The sequence below is a fragment of the Nycticebus coucang genome, chromosome 1, assembly GCF_027406575.1.
Source record: "Nycticebus coucang isolate mNycCou1 chromosome 1, mNycCou1.pri, whole genome shotgun sequence".
In the NCBI taxonomy this organism is placed as follows: domain Eukaryota; kingdom Metazoa; phylum Chordata; class Mammalia; order Primates; family Lorisidae; genus Nycticebus; species Nycticebus coucang.
The window spans coordinates 12,774,624-12,792,383 of record NC_069780.1 but is presented as its reverse complement, the minus strand read 5'-3'; the positions used below and the strand labels follow the sequence as shown (position 1 = coordinate 12,792,383).

The 17,760-nt window shown below is 43.3% G+C and overlaps 2 protein-coding genes across 3 annotated transcripts in view; one reads left to right on the top strand and one right to left on the bottom strand.

Annotated features, from left to right (window-relative positions):
• The window catches only part of COPS4 (COP9 signalosome subunit 4), a 44,454-nt gene extending 34,525 nt beyond the window's left edge, over nucleotides 1–9,929 (bottom strand). For both annotated transcript variants that reach the window (XM_053597511.1, XM_053597584.1), the window contains exon 1: nucleotides 9,764–9,929. In XM_053597511.1, the coding sequence (XP_053453486.1) occupies nucleotides 9,764–9,837 (74 nt within the window). In that variant the 5' untranslated portion in view covers nucleotides 9,838–9,929. The remainder of the gene's footprint in view (nucleotides 1–9,763) is intronic.
• A 121-nt stretch (nucleotides 9,930–10,050) lies between these two features.
• LIN54 (lin-54 DREAM MuvB core complex component) overlaps nucleotides 10,051–17,760 on the top strand; it is an 89,107-nt gene continuing 81,397 nt past the window's right edge. Inside the window, exon 1 of the mRNA XM_053597158.1 lies at nucleotides 10,051–10,138. The gene's annotated coding sequence lies outside the window, so the exon portion shown is untranslated. The remainder of the gene's footprint in view (nucleotides 10,139–17,760) is intronic.

Genomic DNA, 17,760 nt, shown 5'->3' with positions numbered 1-17,760 from the left:
AAACTCTTAGGCTCAAGTGATCCTCTTGCCTCAGCCTCCCACATAGCTGGGACAAGACGCTCCTGGCTATTTTTGGAGACAAGATCTCACTCTTGCTCAGGCTGGTCTTGAACTCCTGAGCTCAGGCAATCCACCTGCCTCAGTCTTCCAGAGTGCTGGGATTATAGGCATGAGCCACGGTAAAAATAAGTTTTTAAATAATTTGCCCAATGAGGATTAGTAAGCCACAAGAGAACACAAGCCAGAATTAACAAAAGCAACAAAACAATAGCAACAATCAGGGACTTCAGATACTGGCTGAAGTTATCAGGAAGACTAAAACAATTATGCTTACCATGCTCAGAAAGATAAAATTCTGCAACAAAATGAAATCATAGAAAGTGTCATTTGAAGAAAGAATCACTAGAATTACAGAACTAAAAAATAACACAACCAAACCTAGAGACTCAGCAGAGTACTGATAAATTAGCAGGTCTAAAGAACCTACCCAGAATAAAGCGTTGAAATGGAAAATACAGAAGACAGAGTACAAAACACAGAGGTTACAGTAAGTGGATCTAACAAGAGTTTCACTGGAGCCTAGAGGAGAAAACAGAATGGTCAAAGGGATCATTTAAAAGATACAACAGAGGCTCGGTGCCTGTGGCTCAGGTAGCTAAGGCGCCAGCCACATACACCTGAGCTGGCGGGTTGGAATCCAGCCTGGGCCCGCCAAACAACAATGACGGCTGCAACCAAAAAATAGCCGGGCGTTGTGGTGGGCGCCTGTGGTCCCAGCTACTTGGGAGGTGGAGGCAGGAGCATCGCTTGATCCCAGGAGATGGAGGTTGCTGTGAGCTGTGATGTCACAGCACTCTACCCAGGGTGACAGCTTGAGGCTCTGTCTCAAAAAAAAAAAAAAAAAAGATACAACTGAAAATTCAGCATTAATGATAGACTATAATCTAATTCAAAAAACCCAGTGAAGGCCAGGCGTTGTGGCTCACATCTGTAACCCCAGCACTTTGGGTGGCCAAGGCAGGATAATTGTTTAAGGCCAGGAGTTTGAGACCAATCTGGGCAACATAGAAAAATGCTGTCTCCTTATTGTACCCTCAATGAATCCCCAACGATAAAAAAAAAAAAAAAGAAAGAAAAATGCTGTCTCTACAAAAAATAGAAAAGCAATTAGCCAGGCCTGTTGGTTTGAGCCTATAGTCTCAGCTACTCAGGTGGCTAAAGCAGGAGGCTTACTTGAGTCTACAAAATTGAAGGTGCAGCAAGCTATTATGATGCCACAGCACAATAGCCTGGGTGACAGAGTGAAACCCTATCTTAAAAACAAACAAACCTCAACAATAACAACAAAAAAAAACATTTTTTTTTTTTTTTTTTTTTTACTCTCAGTATCCATGCCCCTTCACAAAGTGACTTGGTAGCTTTTCACATCAAGAGGTAGATTTCTTCACCTCTTGAAAATGGCCTTGTTTGGCCAATGGAATGTTGTTGGTGCCGGGGACGCCATGTCTCTGGAGCCCACCCAGGGCCTCGTAGAAGCCTGGACGCTACTTCTTGGTCCCGGCCCACTCTACCGTCTGGACGCGGGCCGCTGCTCCAGCTTACTCCGGGGGGTAGATCTCGTTCAGGTCTCCGGTGCCGAAGCACCTTACAAGTCACAGTCAGTATTAGGAGCAAGCATCTCAGCAGCACTGTTAGTAAGGGAGCGCCCATCAGGCGTCCTCCGAGTAAAAAACAGAGCAAAAGTTGGAGCCCCAAGTAGCTTCTCCCGTGGCTCTTCACAGAAGTGATACACCATGGATGTGCAGACTGCTATGCGACAATGCACGTGTTCTCGTCTCCTGCGCTTATGTGCTCTCCTGAGAGACCAAAGATCCCTTATCGCCAAGGTATTACTTTCAAGTAGGCTCCTACAGAATGTGGTAGACATGAAGTACCAGTTTTAAGCCTGGACCTCAAGAGGTGTATGAGTCTGTCTTTTGGAACCCTCCTGTGGTCACAAGAACCCTCTGGCTGATGATACACCGTACCCCAGTCACCTCCCCTGCTCCATCCAACAAGCCAACCAACCCACAGAAGCAGAGCTGCCTACCTGGCCTGGCCTGTACAGCTCACTACGACCCGTGTGGGAGCCCTTGTGGAACCAGAACTACATAGCTGGACCCAGCCTACACTGGCAACCTACTTAAATAACTGTGGCTTTAAGCCACTTGATTTTGGGGTGGTTTATTTCACTGCAAAAGCTAAATAACATAGATACGTTGAAACAAATCTACATAGACATAATGAAACTGCAGAAAATTTAAAATAAAATCTTTTTATTTATTTTTATTTATTTATTTATTTATTTATTTTTAAGACAGAGCCTCAAGCTGACGCCCTGGGTAGAGTGCCATGGCATCACAGCTCACGGCAACCTCTAACTCCTGGGCTTAAGCGAGTCTCTTGCCTCAGCCTCCCAAGTAGCTGGGACCACAGGCGCCTGCCACAATGCTTGGTTATTTTTTGGTTGTAGTTGTCATTATTGTTTAGCAGGCTCGGGCTGGATTTGAACCCACCAGCTCCGGTGTATGTGGCTGGCACCCTCACAGATTGAGCTACAGGCGCCGAGCCAAAATAAAATCTTAAAAACAGGTATGTGCTAATACAATTTTTAGGAGAGAGAAATATCTCTTAATAAAGGTGATCTTCAAGCATTCTAAATATTTTAATTTAGTGACAGTGGGAAAGACTGAGGAAAAACAAGAATTCTAGGCCAAAAAAAAAAAAAAAATCACTACATGAAATATACTTTGGTGAAAATAATGTCAGACCAAAAAGGCAGATGTGTTTAGAGTGAAGAGCTTTGAGACATGGGCTGTTTTCTGGTTTCACCACTAGCTGTGACCTCAGAGCAAGGTGTTTCACCTCTGTATTTCAGTTCTCTCAAATGTAATATAAATAACAACATCATCTACTTGTCAAGGATTTAAAAATGTAAGTATTGGGCGGCGCCTGTGGCTCAGTCGGTAGGGCGCCGGCCCCATGTACTGAGGGTGGCAGGTTCATGCCCGGCCCCGGCTGAACTGCAAACCAAAAAATAGCTGGGCATTGTGGCGGGCGCCTGTAGTCCCAGCTACTCGGGAGGCTGAGGCAAGAGAATCGCTTAAGCCCAAGAGTTGGAGGTTGCTGTGAGCTGTGTGATGCCATGGCACTCTACCGAGGGTGATAAAGTGAGACTCTGTCTCTACAAAAAAAAAAAAAAAAGTAAAAAAAAAAAAATGTAAGTATTGTTGTGCCTGGCACACAGTAAACCCTAAGTGTTACCAACTTTTACTATAGAGATGGGAACCACTAAAACTATCGTGTGGGGGACAATGGAGGCAGAGACAGACAGAAAACCAGAGAATCTGAGTTAGAAGAGACCTCTGAAGTTACACAGTATGTTCTCTATTGTATGATTGTGTATGTGTAACCTCCAATTTTACAGCTGTTTCATTCTATCACTACGAAGTTCCAATCCACAATCCACCTCTGTGCAATAGCGGATAATCTATTTTCTTTTTTGAAAAATGGCTTTTCTAATAGGCAAAGGCAGCCTAGAGTTCTCCCATTTGTAAGAGCTTCTCGTAAAATGACATTTAGACTCCAAAGGCCTGCTTATCCTCCTCCAGGTACTCTCCATATCACAGAACTGGGGAGAAACAAAAAGGTCAGATTTCCATAGGATTAACTCAACAAAAACTTATAATCCATGACTTCATACCTGCCCTCAAATAAATCACATCCTAGTTGGGGAAACGGACAAGTAAACAGACCAAACAATTTAGTGCTGTGGGCACTAACCAGGAAAATAACTAACCGGGTCCTGTGTGTAGATGGTTATGAGTGTGTATTGGTGGTTGCTCGGAGAAGACTTTCTGGAAAAATTAACATCTGAACTTGTTTGGAAGAACCAAGGAGGTTTTAGTTAAGTGAATAAGAAAAGCTATCACAATAGCTATCTACTCAAATGCTCCCTCTCAAGGCTCTCCTCCTATTCTAAAGCTTTATATGAGCTAATGAACATAACACATAATATGTACAAAAACCAGCCTATAAAATTTGCAAAAATGCTTTTCCTATGGTCAATTTCTTATGTCAAGTTTCTACAGTTGCGTTAATTCATAGTTATGGGAAAGCACTTCTAACTGAATTTTCAAAATGAAAAGTAGTATAAGGAAAAAAAGAAAAGTAGCATAGTCTGGTAAGTTAAAAATGAACCTTTTAGAGTAGACAAACTTGGGTTCTAATATAAGCTCTGCCCCTTTCTAGCTATTCACTGATTTAACCAACATTTATTGAACTATTATAGATAACCAGCTATTTGCTAGGAATACACAGTATCAATATTTTAGAAACCAGTATACTCTATCATTCCTTCATATTGAGTCCTTTGTTACCCAACTCTTAACATAAACCTTAAAACTACTGATGGGAGGATACATATCCTGACAAGTTCTTGCTAGGACCTACAGGCAAGATCCAGATTTTCTCAGAAAGCAGCTCTGAAGGAGTTACTAGACAACATTGCAATGGCTTATCTGTTATTAGTATTTCATTATAATTAATTTTTAAATTTAATCTTCACAATAATCCCATGTAGTAGGTAGATTGTTACAGTAAGGGCCTCCAACAGATCAGGTTTCCCTCTGCCCATGCCCCTCTGCAATGTAATTTTGCTACTAAAGAGGTAGTGGTAGACTCCCTTTCCCCTTCCTTTAAATCTGAGTTGGTCTTATGACTTATTTAGAATAAGACTAGAGAAAAGATATGAGACTTCCCAGTCCAACCCTAACGGATCTTGCAGCTTCCACTCTCACCCTCTTGGAGCACTCTCACGTCTGTATAAGAAGGCCCCAGCTGGGGTGGCGCCTGTGGTTCAGTCGGTAAGGCGCCAGCCCCATATACCGAGGGTGGCGGGTTCTAAACCCGGCCCCGGCCAAACTGCAACCAAAAAATAGCTGGGCGTTGTGGCGGGTGCCGTAGTCCCAGCTACTCAGGAGGCTGAGGCAAGAATCGCTTAAGCCCAGGAGTTGGAGGTTGCTGTGAGCCGTGTGATGCCATGGCACTCTACCGAGGGCCATAAAGTGAGACTCTGTCTCTACAAAAAAAAAGAAAAAAAAGAAGGCCCCAGCTAAACTACTGAATGGGAGACTAGGTACACAGAGAGACCCAGACAACAGCCAGATTATATGAGGCCAGCCCCAGCTGAACTTGCCAGCTGACTGTCCCTGCATGAGTAAGCCCAGTCAACACCACAGAATCCTGAGAAATAATAGTTGTTTTACACTACTAGGTTTTGGTTTATTACACAGAAACAGACACCTGAAACACCTTATAAGTACTATTGTTTATTGCCATTCAGAGCTGAGGAAGCAAGTACTTAGCTAAAGTTTTAGAATTCTGCAAATGCTTGAAAAGCTAGAATACATGTCTTCTGATAACTAATGCACTTATTTTTCTTCAAGAAAATACAAAGGAAAGCAATGTGGGGCAAAATATAAGTTAGTGGCTCAGCGGCTAGGGCGCCAGCTACATACACCCAGGCTGGCGGGTTCAAACCCAGCCCGGGCCTGCCAAACAACAACTACAACAAAAATGTAGCCAGCTGTTGTGGCGGGTGCCTGTAGTCCCAGCTACTTGGGAGGCTGAGGTAAGAGAATCACCTAAACCCAAGAGTTGGAGGTTGCTGTGAGCTGTGATGACACGGCACTCTACCGAGGGCTACACAATGAGACTCTGTCTCAAAGAAAAAAAAGAAAAGAAAGAGAAAGAAAAAGATATAAAGAAAATATTGAAAATATTCTTCTATAAAGAAAATTAGGAAACCCTAAGAAAGGAAATAGCAGAAGACATTAATAAATGGAAGAACATACCATGCTCATGGATGGGAAGAATCAACATTGTTAAAATGTCTATACTTCCCAAAGCAATCTACTGATTCAGCACCATCCCTACTAAAATATCAACATCGTACTTTCAAGACTTGGAAAAAAGGATTCTGCGTTTTGTGCAGAACCAGGAAAAAACCTGTATTGCTAAGGCAGTTCTTAATAATAAAAAAATAAAGCCGGAGGCATTAGCATACCAGATTTTAGGCTGTACTACAAGGTCATAGTGGTCAAGACAGCATGACATGGGCACAAAAATAGAGACATAGACATTTGGAATCGAATAGAAAACCAGGAAATGAAACTAACAACTTTTTTTTTTTTTTTGTAGAGACAGAGTCTCACTTTATGGCCCTCGGTAGAGTGCCGTGGCCTCACACAGCTCACCGCAACCTCCAACTCCTGGGCTTAAGCGATTCTCTTGCCTCAGCCTCCCGAGTAGCTGGGACTACAAGGAAACTAACAACTTATAATCACCTCATCTTTGATAAACCAAACAAGAATATACACTGGGGGAAAGACTCTCTATTCAATAAATGGGGCTGGGAGAACTGGATATCCACATGCAAAAAACTGAAACTGGGCCCGTACCTCTCTCTACTCACAAAAATTCAAGATGGATAAAGAACTTAAATTTAAGGCATGAGACGATAAAAATCCTCAAAGAAAGCATAGGAAAAACACTGGAAGATATTGGCCTGGGGAAAGACTTTATGATGAAGACTGCCATGGCAATTGCACTAACAACCAAAATAAACAAATGGGACTTCATTAAACTGAAAAGCTTCTGTACAGCTAAGGAGAAAACAACCAAAGCAAATAGACAACCTACACAATGGGAAGGGATATTTGCATATTCTGAATCAGACAAAAGCTTAATAACTAGGATTTATAGAGAACTCAAATTAATCCACATGAAAAAAGCCAACAATCCCATATATCAAAAGGGAAGAGAGAAGAATAGAACCTTCTCTCAAGAAGACACATGAATGGCTAGCAAACATATGAAAAAATGCTCATCATCCTTAATTATTAGAGCAATGCAAATCAAAACCACCCTGAGATACCATCTAACCCCAGCAAGAATGGCCCACATCACAAAATCTCAAAACTGCACATGCTGGCGCAGATGTGGAGAAAAAGGAATACTTTTACACTGCTGGTGGGACTGCAAACTAATACAACCTTTTTGGAAGGAAGTATGGAGAAACATCAAAGCACTCAAGCTAGACCTCCCATTTGATCCTGCAATCCCATTACTGGGCATCTATCCAGAACGAAAAAAAAAACTTTTTATCATCAGGACGCTTGCACTAACTGTTTATCGCAGCTCAATCTACAATAGCCAAAATGTGGAAACAGCCTAAATGCCCCCCAACCCAGGAATGGATTAACAAGCTGTGGTACATGTATATCATAGAATACTATTCAGCCATTAAAAAAATGGAGACTTTACAGCATTTGTATTAACCTGGATGGAAGTGGAACACATTATTCTTAGTAAAGCATCACGAAAATGGAGAACATGAATCCTATGTATTCAATTTTGACATGAGGACAATTAATGACAATTAATGACATGGTGGGGGTGGGGAAAGAGGAGAGCAGAGAGAGAAGGAGGGAGGAGGTGGGGGAAAAGAAGAGCAGAGAGAGGAAGGGAGGAAGAGGGGTGGGGTCTCAGTGTGTGACACATCTTGTACCCTTAGTGAATCCACAACAATAAAAAATAAAAGAAAAAGAAAAATATAAGTTAGTTTTACTTTCATCCATATTGATAAAAATTACATGTGAAAAGGATTGAGCCATGAAGACATATTCGACTTATTTCCAACCCATGGAACAAGACAGTATGTATTTACTGACTGCTTATCATAGTAACAATAATCTTATGGCATTTTTTATGTGTCAGGTATTGTTCTAAGTGATGTAAGTGTGATGAATGTATGTGCACACACACACTCATTTTGTCCTTGGTTAACCTCAGATAAGAATAAGTCCTACTGTAATCCTAGCAGTCCGCGAGGCTGAGGTGGGTGGATTGCTCGAGCTCAGGAGTTTGAGACCAGCATGAGCAAGGGTGAGACCTCATCTCTGCTAAAAATACAAAAAAAATAGCTGAATGTAGTGACCGGTACCTGTAGTTTCAGGCTAAGGCAAGAGGATTGCTCAAGCCCAAGAGTTTGAGGTTGCTGTGAGCTCTGACACCACTGCACTCTACCCAGGGCAACAGAGTGTGACTCTGTCTAAAAAAAAAAAGAATAAGTCCCATTATTATTCCTGGTGTCTTTTTCTTTATTTCTTTCTCTTTTTTTTTTTTGAGCCAGGGCCTCACTCTGTTGCCCAGGCTAGAGTGCAGTGGTATCATTGGTAGCTCAAACTCCTGGGCTCAAGTGATCCTCTTGCCTCAACCTCTTAAGTAGCTGGGACTACAGGCGCATGCCACTGCACCCCGCTAATTGTTCTATATTTAGTAGAGACAAGGTCTTGCTCTTGCTCAGCCTGGGCTGGAACTCCTAAGTGCAAGTGGTCCTCCTGCCTTGGCCTCCCTAAATGCTAGGATTACAGGCACCAGCAACCGTGCCTGGTCCATATTATCCCCGATTTCCTGAGTGGGAAAACACAGCAAAAAGTAATTGAGCCCAAAATACACAGCTAATTTTCCACTAATTAAAATAGATAATTAAAATGCATTTCCACGCAGGGGTCCTCAAACTTTTTAAACAGGGGTCTTCACTGTCGTTCAGACCATTGGAGGGCTGGATTCTAGTTTAAAAAAAAAAACTATGAACAAATTCCTATGCACACTGCACATATCTTATTTTAAAGTAAAAAAACAAAACAGGAACAAATACAATCACACCGCCTCATGTGGCCCGCAGGCCGTAGTTTGAGGAACCCTGCACTGGCACAGCCTGCCTAAAACAGTCAATGGCCAAGTTAGAGCAGGTGTTTCCTATTAATATAGATCAACGTGATCTCAACTGTCAGGCTGTATAATACTAGGATCAACTTGAGAGGTATACTTTAAACAGAAATCGTGTGCCTTACAAAAGAGCAATGCAGTGCAACCTTCACAGAGAAAACGAACGATATTCATATATCTAGCTTCTGCCTACAATTAACACTGTTGAACAACTTCTTGCAGGACAAGCACATGTCTCAAATTTTAGCTTAGAGTGGACCTCACCATTCTACTTAAATGTTCGCAAAATTCCTAAACAATCCAGATTCCTGCAAACATCACGAGATAAGGACATTCCGACACACGATATAAGGACATTCTGCCTATGTACCCATCTTCAGAAATGGTGGCAGAGCCGAGTACCCAAAACACAAGGACCTGCAGAGAGTCCAAGTAGTTCTACAAGACACTACAGCGGCCATACCTCCTCAGCCCCCGTCGGCTCCAAGAAGCCATCTCCCTGGAAGACGCTACATCAAGGTTTCAGCATATAAATTTCCCTCAATCAAAAAGGGGAGGAAAAGGTCCCAAGAGAGGCCGGATTCGGTGTGAGAGGCCAGCCAGCGATGGAAAAGGGGACTAGGCAAGGCTGCGAAGGCCGGCACAGGTTTTCTCTCACACCGCGCTTCCAGAATCCGAAAAGACCAGGAAGGATGCTATCAAGGACTGAAGAAACTGACAGTCACCCCAGGTCTCTGGACTCGAGAGCCCCAGCATAGGGTCCCCCTCCAGTTTTCCGCTGCTCCCAACATTTGCCTCCCCAGCGGACCTGAGGCCCGCCCCCTTGGTCCTCAGGCCCGCTCTAGCCTCACGCCCGAGAGCCGCGGTCAACCCAAGGAGATCAAGACTGTGGCTTCCTTGTGGCTTCCTCGTGCTCCTGGAAAATACTCACTTTCCAGCCAGATCTTTATGAGAGCCGCTCGAATTCATGAGCTGGGCCAAATCCTGTCGCACGGCTGCCGCCATCTTTCTTCTAGCTCGGCTGTGGCTGCGGGGCCTTAGGCAGCCAAAAAGAAATCAAGTGCGGTCCTCCAGAGCGCGGCCAGAGGGAACCCGAGATACCACAAAGTCGCGCCTGTGTGGGCCAGAGCGGCGCTGTGGGAGCCTGCGCTTAGCTCCGCCCCCAGGGCTGGGTGACGCAGAGATCCACTCCTCAAGACTGGGGCCCGCCGAGGCTTCTCCTGCAGGCCCGCCTCGCACGCTCCGACTTCGGATTGGCTGACGAACTCCAGGAGCGAGTCTCTGGCGCCGCTGCACTACGTTCCGGGTACGTAAAAACGACTGCGCTCTGTCAGTTCGGTATCTCCTGTCTCGTGTGGTGCAGAGACAAGTGCCATGAAACCATTCTTCAAGGAAGCGCTTTAACTACCACCGGTTAAAGAAAGAGTTATTTTTATTTCCAATTCACCACCGACCGATACTTTTAAGAAATACAATAAAATACATACCCATTCACCCTTCCATTCTGTATCCTTTGGTTGATCATACATTCCAGTTTGTCCAATGGCATCTTCCACCTGTTGTCCTGAAATAATGATCAGTAACATTCCCTTCTCACTCTAGAAACGGCTCCATTTGAATGACAAATTTATGGTCGCCCTGCCTTTATGGTGATTACATTCATTACTCATGTATTCTTACAGAATTTGTGCTAATGCAATCAAATAAATGTAAAATTTCTCTCCTTTCTTGCTTTCACAAAAAATAACACATGGTATCATTGTTCTACCTTGATTTTTATGTCACTTTTCCTGGTGCTATGGTTTCAGTATTTGTCGCCTCCAAAACTCATGTTGAAATTTAACCCCCAGTATTGGGAGGTGGGACTTCTAAGAGGTAGGGGCTCTAGTCTCTAATGGGTTAATGGATTAATGGGTTATCAGAGGAGAGGAACTGATAGCTTTATAAGAAGAGGAAAATACCTGAGCTAGCATCTTAGTTTGCTCACCCCCCTCACCATGTGATCTGTACCATTCCCAGACTCTATGTATAGAGTCCCTACCAGCAAGAAGACTCACCAGATGTGACACCTCTACTGGTCTGTTCAACTTCCAGAACTGTAAGAAGTAAATTCCTTTTCTTTATAATTTGTCTAGTGTCAGGTATTCTGTTATAAGCAAAAGAAACTGGACTAAGGACAACCAAAGTCCTGCCATATAAATCTAGTCTTAAAAAGTTACTCTTTTTTAGACCTGGAGAGTATTACATAGTGAGGGTTGTGTATTTAATCCTTATAGGATGCAAACATTTATTTTTAATTAATTAATCAATACTGCCTTTTACACAGATCATTTTATATATGTACAGGTAAAACACATTACCAGAAGTGAGTCAAAAGGTCAACGTGCAATTTTGGTAGATACTGCCAAATTATTCTTTATAGGGATGGTATAATTTTACCCTCCTACCAGAAATATATGGGGTGCAATTTCCTACAGCCTTGCCTACAAAACATGTCAAACTTTCAAATTGTTGCCATCTCGATTTTTATAAACTGCATGTTCTCTGTTTTGAAAAGGAAACAGAAAAGAAGGCCAGAGTGAGGCATTCCTCTTAAGAAAGTAAAGTTTTCCCACATCAATTCAGATCAAATTATATTGCAAGGCTCGACGCCTGTAGCTCAGCAGCTAAGGGCACCAGCCACATACACCAAAGCTGGTGGGTTTGAATCCAGCCTGGGCCTGCCAAACAACAATGACAACTACAACTAAAAAAAAAAAAAAATAGCCAGGCGTTCTAGTGGGTGCCTGGAGTCCTAGCTACTTGGGTGGTTGAGGCGAAAGAATCGCTTAAACCCATGAGTTTGCGGTTGCTGTGAGCTGTGATGCCATGGCATTCTATTGAGGGTGACATAGTGAGACTCTATCTCAAAAAAAAATTATATTGCAAGAATTTAGTCATATGACCATGCTTACCAACAGTGAAACTGGAAATTTAGTTTCCAGATGGGCAGCCTTGTGCCCAGGAAAAATGAAAGAATGGGTTTGGTGGGACAATCAGCAGTCTGTATTACAGTCTGCCCTCTGATACCTAAATATCCATATGTCCTTCTGTGATGATAATTTTAGGTTTCAATTTGACTAAATTAAGGAATACCTCAGGAACTGGTAAAGCACTTAGTTTGGGGTGTGTCTGTGAGAGTGTTTCTAGAGAAGATTAGAGTGTGACTCTGAGTGAATTAAGTCAGAAAGAGTTGCCTTCAGGGTTGGTGGGCACCATGCAATGGTTTGGGGTCCAGATAAAACAAAAACAGAGGAAAGGCTAATTGGTCTGTCTCTCTGGGAACTGGGAGACACTCTTCTGCCTGTGGACATCAGGCTCTCTGACCTTTGAACTCCAGGACTTACACCAGCAGCCTCCTGGGTTCTCAGACCTTTGGATTTGAATTGAACCACTTACAGGCATCCGAGGGTCTCCAACTTGCTGACCACCTGTTGTGGACTTCTCATAGCCACCATAATCACCTAAGCCAATTCCTCTAATAAATTTCTTCCCACAGATCTAGATCTAGATTTAGATCTAGATCTCCTGTTGGTTCTATCTCTGTGGAGAACCCTGACTAATTCTGTCACCTTCTCACAGTAGAATATCCTCTCTTCCTAAGGAAGACATTTTAATTCACCATTTCATTTCTACATCAGCTCCAAATTTAGGATGTCTGGTGATGCACAATTCTCTCCATCATGTTGGGATGTGGCACTATATGGTCCAGAGACATATACATGAAACAAATCATCTTTCCTATGCTCATACGTGTAATACAAAGCAATAACTGAGCAGAAATAGAACAACCACCATTAAAACTCAAAAACGAAGAATGGGAAATATAGCAGTTACTGTTCCATAACAATAACGAATCCTGGGAAGGAATTATGAATACCCACTCCCTGCCAGTGGGATGAGTTCCTTGGTCAGATGTTGGATCTATTCTCTGCGAGGATTTCTATGGTCCTTTGTATTCTATGAGCACAAGTTTTGCCTTTTGAATATAAGCAAACTGGATGTTGACCATAATGCCTCTTTGGGAATGCCTCTTAGGGCTTAACAAGTGAAAGCTTTGTGTATGTATGTATTTAGACAGAGTCTCCCTCTGTTAGCCCAGCTAGAATGAAGTGATCATAGCTCACTGGAACCTCAAATTCCTGGGCTCAAGCAATCCTCCTTCCTCAGCCTCCCAAGTAGGTGAGACTATAGATGCCCGCCACAACACTTGTGGGGAAAGGGGTCTCACTATTTCCCAGGGTTGTCTCCAGTTCCTTGGTTCAAGTGATCCTTCCATCTTGGCCTCCTTAAGTGTTAGAATTATAGGTGTGAACCACATCACTTGGCCTTTTGTTTGTTGTTATTGTTGTCGTTGTTTTAAAATATAATTCCATTGAATATTTGATAAATTCTATTTGCTTCCAGTTTCAGGTGCCAGTAACTACAGCCAAAGTTCTTTCTAGAAGTAATTGTTTTTTAGTTTTTTTTTTTTTTTTTTTTTGGAGGCAGAGTCTCACTCAGTCTCCCTGGGGTTGAGAACAAGGATGTCATAGCTCACAGCAACCTCAAACTCTTGGGCTCAAGCGATTCTCTTGTCTCAGCCTCCCTAGTATGTGGGACTACAGGGGCCCACCACAACACCTGGCTATTATTTTTGTTTGTTTGTTTAGCAGGCCGGGGTTCAAACTCTTGAGCATGTGGCTGGCACCCTAACACTGAGCTACCGGCACCCAACCACTAGCAGTAATTGTTAAACCTGCCCTAAATCTGGTTTCTTTTCTCAACCCTTCACTAATGTCCTCTTTTTAATGGTGACAGCCTTGAAATAATCTGAAACAACTGGCTTAATTGAGAAGTGATCTCTACTAATTTGATTTAGCTTCAGGTTATCATTGTTTTCTGTTATTTTTTGTTTGTATTTGCCAGAAAGTCTTCATGGGCAATGAGAAATTTCCAAGCCAGGTCTTGTCTTCCATCTAGGGATACATGAATAGTTTGCTTTTTCAACTTAATGAAGGCCCAGAATATCTGGACATGTTATTCCCTTTTTACCTTGACTTCCAACCTGACTTGCAAAGACCTTGTTAAAAGAGAACAAAAAGCAGCCACGCCAAAAGCTTGCTCTTTCTGGATACTTTTACTAGAGCTACAAGCTTGGAAAGATACTGTCTGCCTTCCTAGTTGTTGTAGGCATCAATTTTACCAAATATTTTGATATAAAAAGGACTTCACTTTCTAGACTTATTTTCCCTTCCCAGCCTCTAAGAAAACATTCTTGCTTTTCTTCACTCTGATAAGTAAAAAAGCAAACCTTGATAGCCTTGGAGCTTATTTTCTCCTTTTAAATTATTGAGCAAGAAATTAGCTAGGCACATCTGAATTCACTCAAGGGAAGAGCACAAATCCTAGCTCTTTTTTACTACGAAAAACCTTGGATCCTCAGACCTACTGAATCAAAATTGTGAGGTTAGGCTTGGTGCCTGTGGCTCAAGTGGCTAAGGCCCGAGCCACATACACCTGAGCTGGTGCATTTGAATCCAGCCCAGGCCCACCAAAGAACAATGACAGCTGTAACAAAATAAATAAATAAATAAATAAAATAAAATAAAATAAAATAAAATAAATATATATATATATATCCGGGTGTTGTGGCAGGCACCTGTAGTCCCAGCTACTTGGGAGGCAGAGGCAGGAGAATCACTTGAGCCCAGGAGTTGGAGGTTGCTGTGAGCTGTGATGCCACCACACTCTACCCAGGGGGACAGCTTGAGGCTCTGTCTCAAAAGAAAAAAAAAATTGTGAGGTTAACAAACTCCTAGTAATTCTTGTACATTAAAGTTGGAGAAGCATCTAGCAGATGTCGATGCCATTGGGATATGTCTCAGTCCATTTTTTGTTGCTTATAAGAGAAAGCTAATGCTGGGGAATTTATAAAGAAAAGGAATTTCTTTCTTTTTTTTTCTTTTTTTCAGACAGAGTCTCAAGCTGTCACCCTGGGTAGAGTGCTGTGGTGTCATAGCACAGCAACTTTCAACTCTTGGGCTTAAGCAATTCTCTTGCCTCAGCCTCCCAAGTAGCTGGGACTATAGGCACTCACCACAACACCCAGCTATTTTTTGTTGCAGTTGTCACTGTTGTTTAGCTGGCCCTGGCTGGGTTCCAACCTGGCACCCTCGGTGTATGTGGCTGGCGCCGTAACCACTGTGCTACGGGTGGTGAGCCTACAGTCTACATTTTGAAAGAAATTTGAAAAAAACATTCTGACCGGGTGCGGTGGCTCAAGCATATAATCCTAGCACTCTGGGAGGCTGAGGCAGGTGGATTGTTTGAGCTCACAAGTTTGAGACCAGCCTGAACCAGAGTGAAACCCTGTCTCTAAAAATAGCCCGGTGTTGTGGTGGGTGCCTATAGTCCCAGCTACTCAAGAGGCTAAGGCAAGAGAATTGCTGAAGCCCGAGAGTTTGAGGTTGCTGTGAGCTGTGAGGCCATGGCCCTCTACCAAGAGTGACAAAGTGAGACTGTCTCAAAAAACAAACAAACAAAAAACATTCTTAGTTTACAGGCTGGATCTGGCCTGTCTTACTTTGCTGACTGCTGCTTTAGGCCATTCCCTTTGGCTAATGAATGGTCTAAGAAGACATATCTGGTCCAGGTCTGACCTGTGCATCATGACAGGAAGTCTCCTGGAGGACAAGTTTAACTTGTTAGTAAAAAGAAGCACACGGGAAGAATGCCCTTCCCCTGAAGCTGATTTTTGTATACTGTGTGTCAAATGTCTATGCATAACACAGGATCACAACATGAGAAAGCAACCCTGAGAACAAAGGCAAAACCCTGAGGAAAGCTTGGCGCCTGTGGCTCAAGCGGCTAAGGCGCCAGCCACATACACCTGATCTGGTGGGTTCGAATCCAGCCCGGGCCCGCCAAACAACAATGATGGCTGCAACCAAAAAATAGCCGGGTGTTGTGGCGGGTGCCTGTAGTCCCAGCCTCTTGGAAGGCAGAGACAGGAGACTCCCTTGATCCCAGGAGTTTGAGGTTGCTGTGAGCTATGATGCCACAGCACTCTACCCAGGGCAACAGCTTGAGGCTCTGTCTCAAAAAAAAAAAAACCCTGAGGAAGATGGTGGGGAAAGGAGGAATCAGCCAGTGTCTTTAGTGACATCTTTTCTCTGCAGAATTATCCTAGAAAAGCCTGTTTCCACGCTGTTTATTTTATGAGATATAAAGGTGTTCATGAGATCTATAAGCTACTTTTTCTTTGGTTTTCAGGTGACTTGCAGCTGAAAGAAGCTTAGTTACTATAGATAGTAAGTCATACCTATGCAGCAGTGAGTTTTGTGGCTACTGTGAGTTCCAAGGCCCAGGCCAGTACGCCAGCGCCAGAATTTTTATATCAGAGGGACAGAAAAACAACAGTTTGATCGGATAGGCTAGGCATAGCAATTTACATATGACTGAAGAGCCATTTTTCTAGGTCCAAGGGGTGTTTTCATGGAGATTACAGGATGCTAAGGTACTCTAATCTTCTACCATGCTACAGCCCATAGTTATCTATTGTGATTGGATCATTGCTCCTAATTCTTTATTACCTACTCCTAACCACAGGCATGGTTTTACCACTAGCAACAAGTACATCAGAACATTACAGAGGGTCCTCTACTTCTATCTTTTTTTTTTTTTTGTAGAGACGGAGTCTCACTGTACTGTCCTCGGTAGAGTGCCGTGGTGTCACACGGCTCACAGCAACCTCCAACTCTTGGGCCTACCTGATTCTCTTGCCTCAGCCTCCCGAGCAGCTGGGACTACGGGCGCCCGCCACAACGCCCGGCTATTTTTTTGTTGCAGTTTGGCCGGGGCTGGGTTTGAACCCGCCACCCTCGGCATATGGGGCCGGCGCCCTACTCACTGAGCCACAGGCACTGCCCCTATCTTTTTAATAGGATAGAAAAATCAGCAAATGGGCTCAGCGCCCGTAGCTCAGCGGTTAGGGCGTCACCTGGTGGGTTCAAACCTGGCCTGGGCCTGCTAAATGACAGTGACAAGTACAGCAAAAAAATAGGCCTTGTGGTGGGTACCTGTAGTCCTAGCTACTTGGGAGGCTGAGGCAAGAGAATTGCTTAAGCCCAAGAGTTGGAGGTTGCTGTGAGCTGTGATGCCACCGCACTCTACCCGGGGTGACATAGTGAGACTCTTGTTTCACACACACACACACAAAAGGAGCTTCTGAATAATCTTCTGAAAATTAACTTATTTCAAGAAAATTTTATTAACGACTCAGCTCCCATAGCACAGTGGTTGTGGTGCCAGCCACGTACACCGAAGGTGGTAGGTTTGGACCTGGCCTTGGCTTGCTAAACAACAATAACAACTGCAACAAAATAATAGCAGGGCGTTGTGGCAGGCGCCTGTAGTCCCAGCTACTTGGGAGGCTGAAGCCAGAGAATTGCGTAAGCCCAAGAGTTGGAGGTTGCTGTGAGCTGCGGCGCCATAGACCTCTACGAAGGCTCTGTCTCAAAAAAAGGAAAATTTTATTAACTAGTGTAAACTTTGTACCTAGAAGTATACCCAACACATAATAGGCACTCAGTAATATATCTGTTTTGTTTTCTCGTAATCTTCCCCAACTCATAGCTCCATATTCCTCTCTTTATTTTTTGGCATTAATATTTTCCTCAAAACCCCCTCTTGGTTTATTTAAAAAGCTCTAATTTTTTTCTGCTGCTTTATTGTCTGTCATTTTTACAACTGTGCTGTCTAATACTGTAGTCATTAGCCATATGTGGGTATTTAAATTTAAATTAATGGCAATTAAAATGAAAATGTCAGCTCCTTACCTGCACTAGCCACGCTTCAGTTGCCTGATACCCACATGTTGCTAGTGGCTGCTGTATCAGACAGTACAGA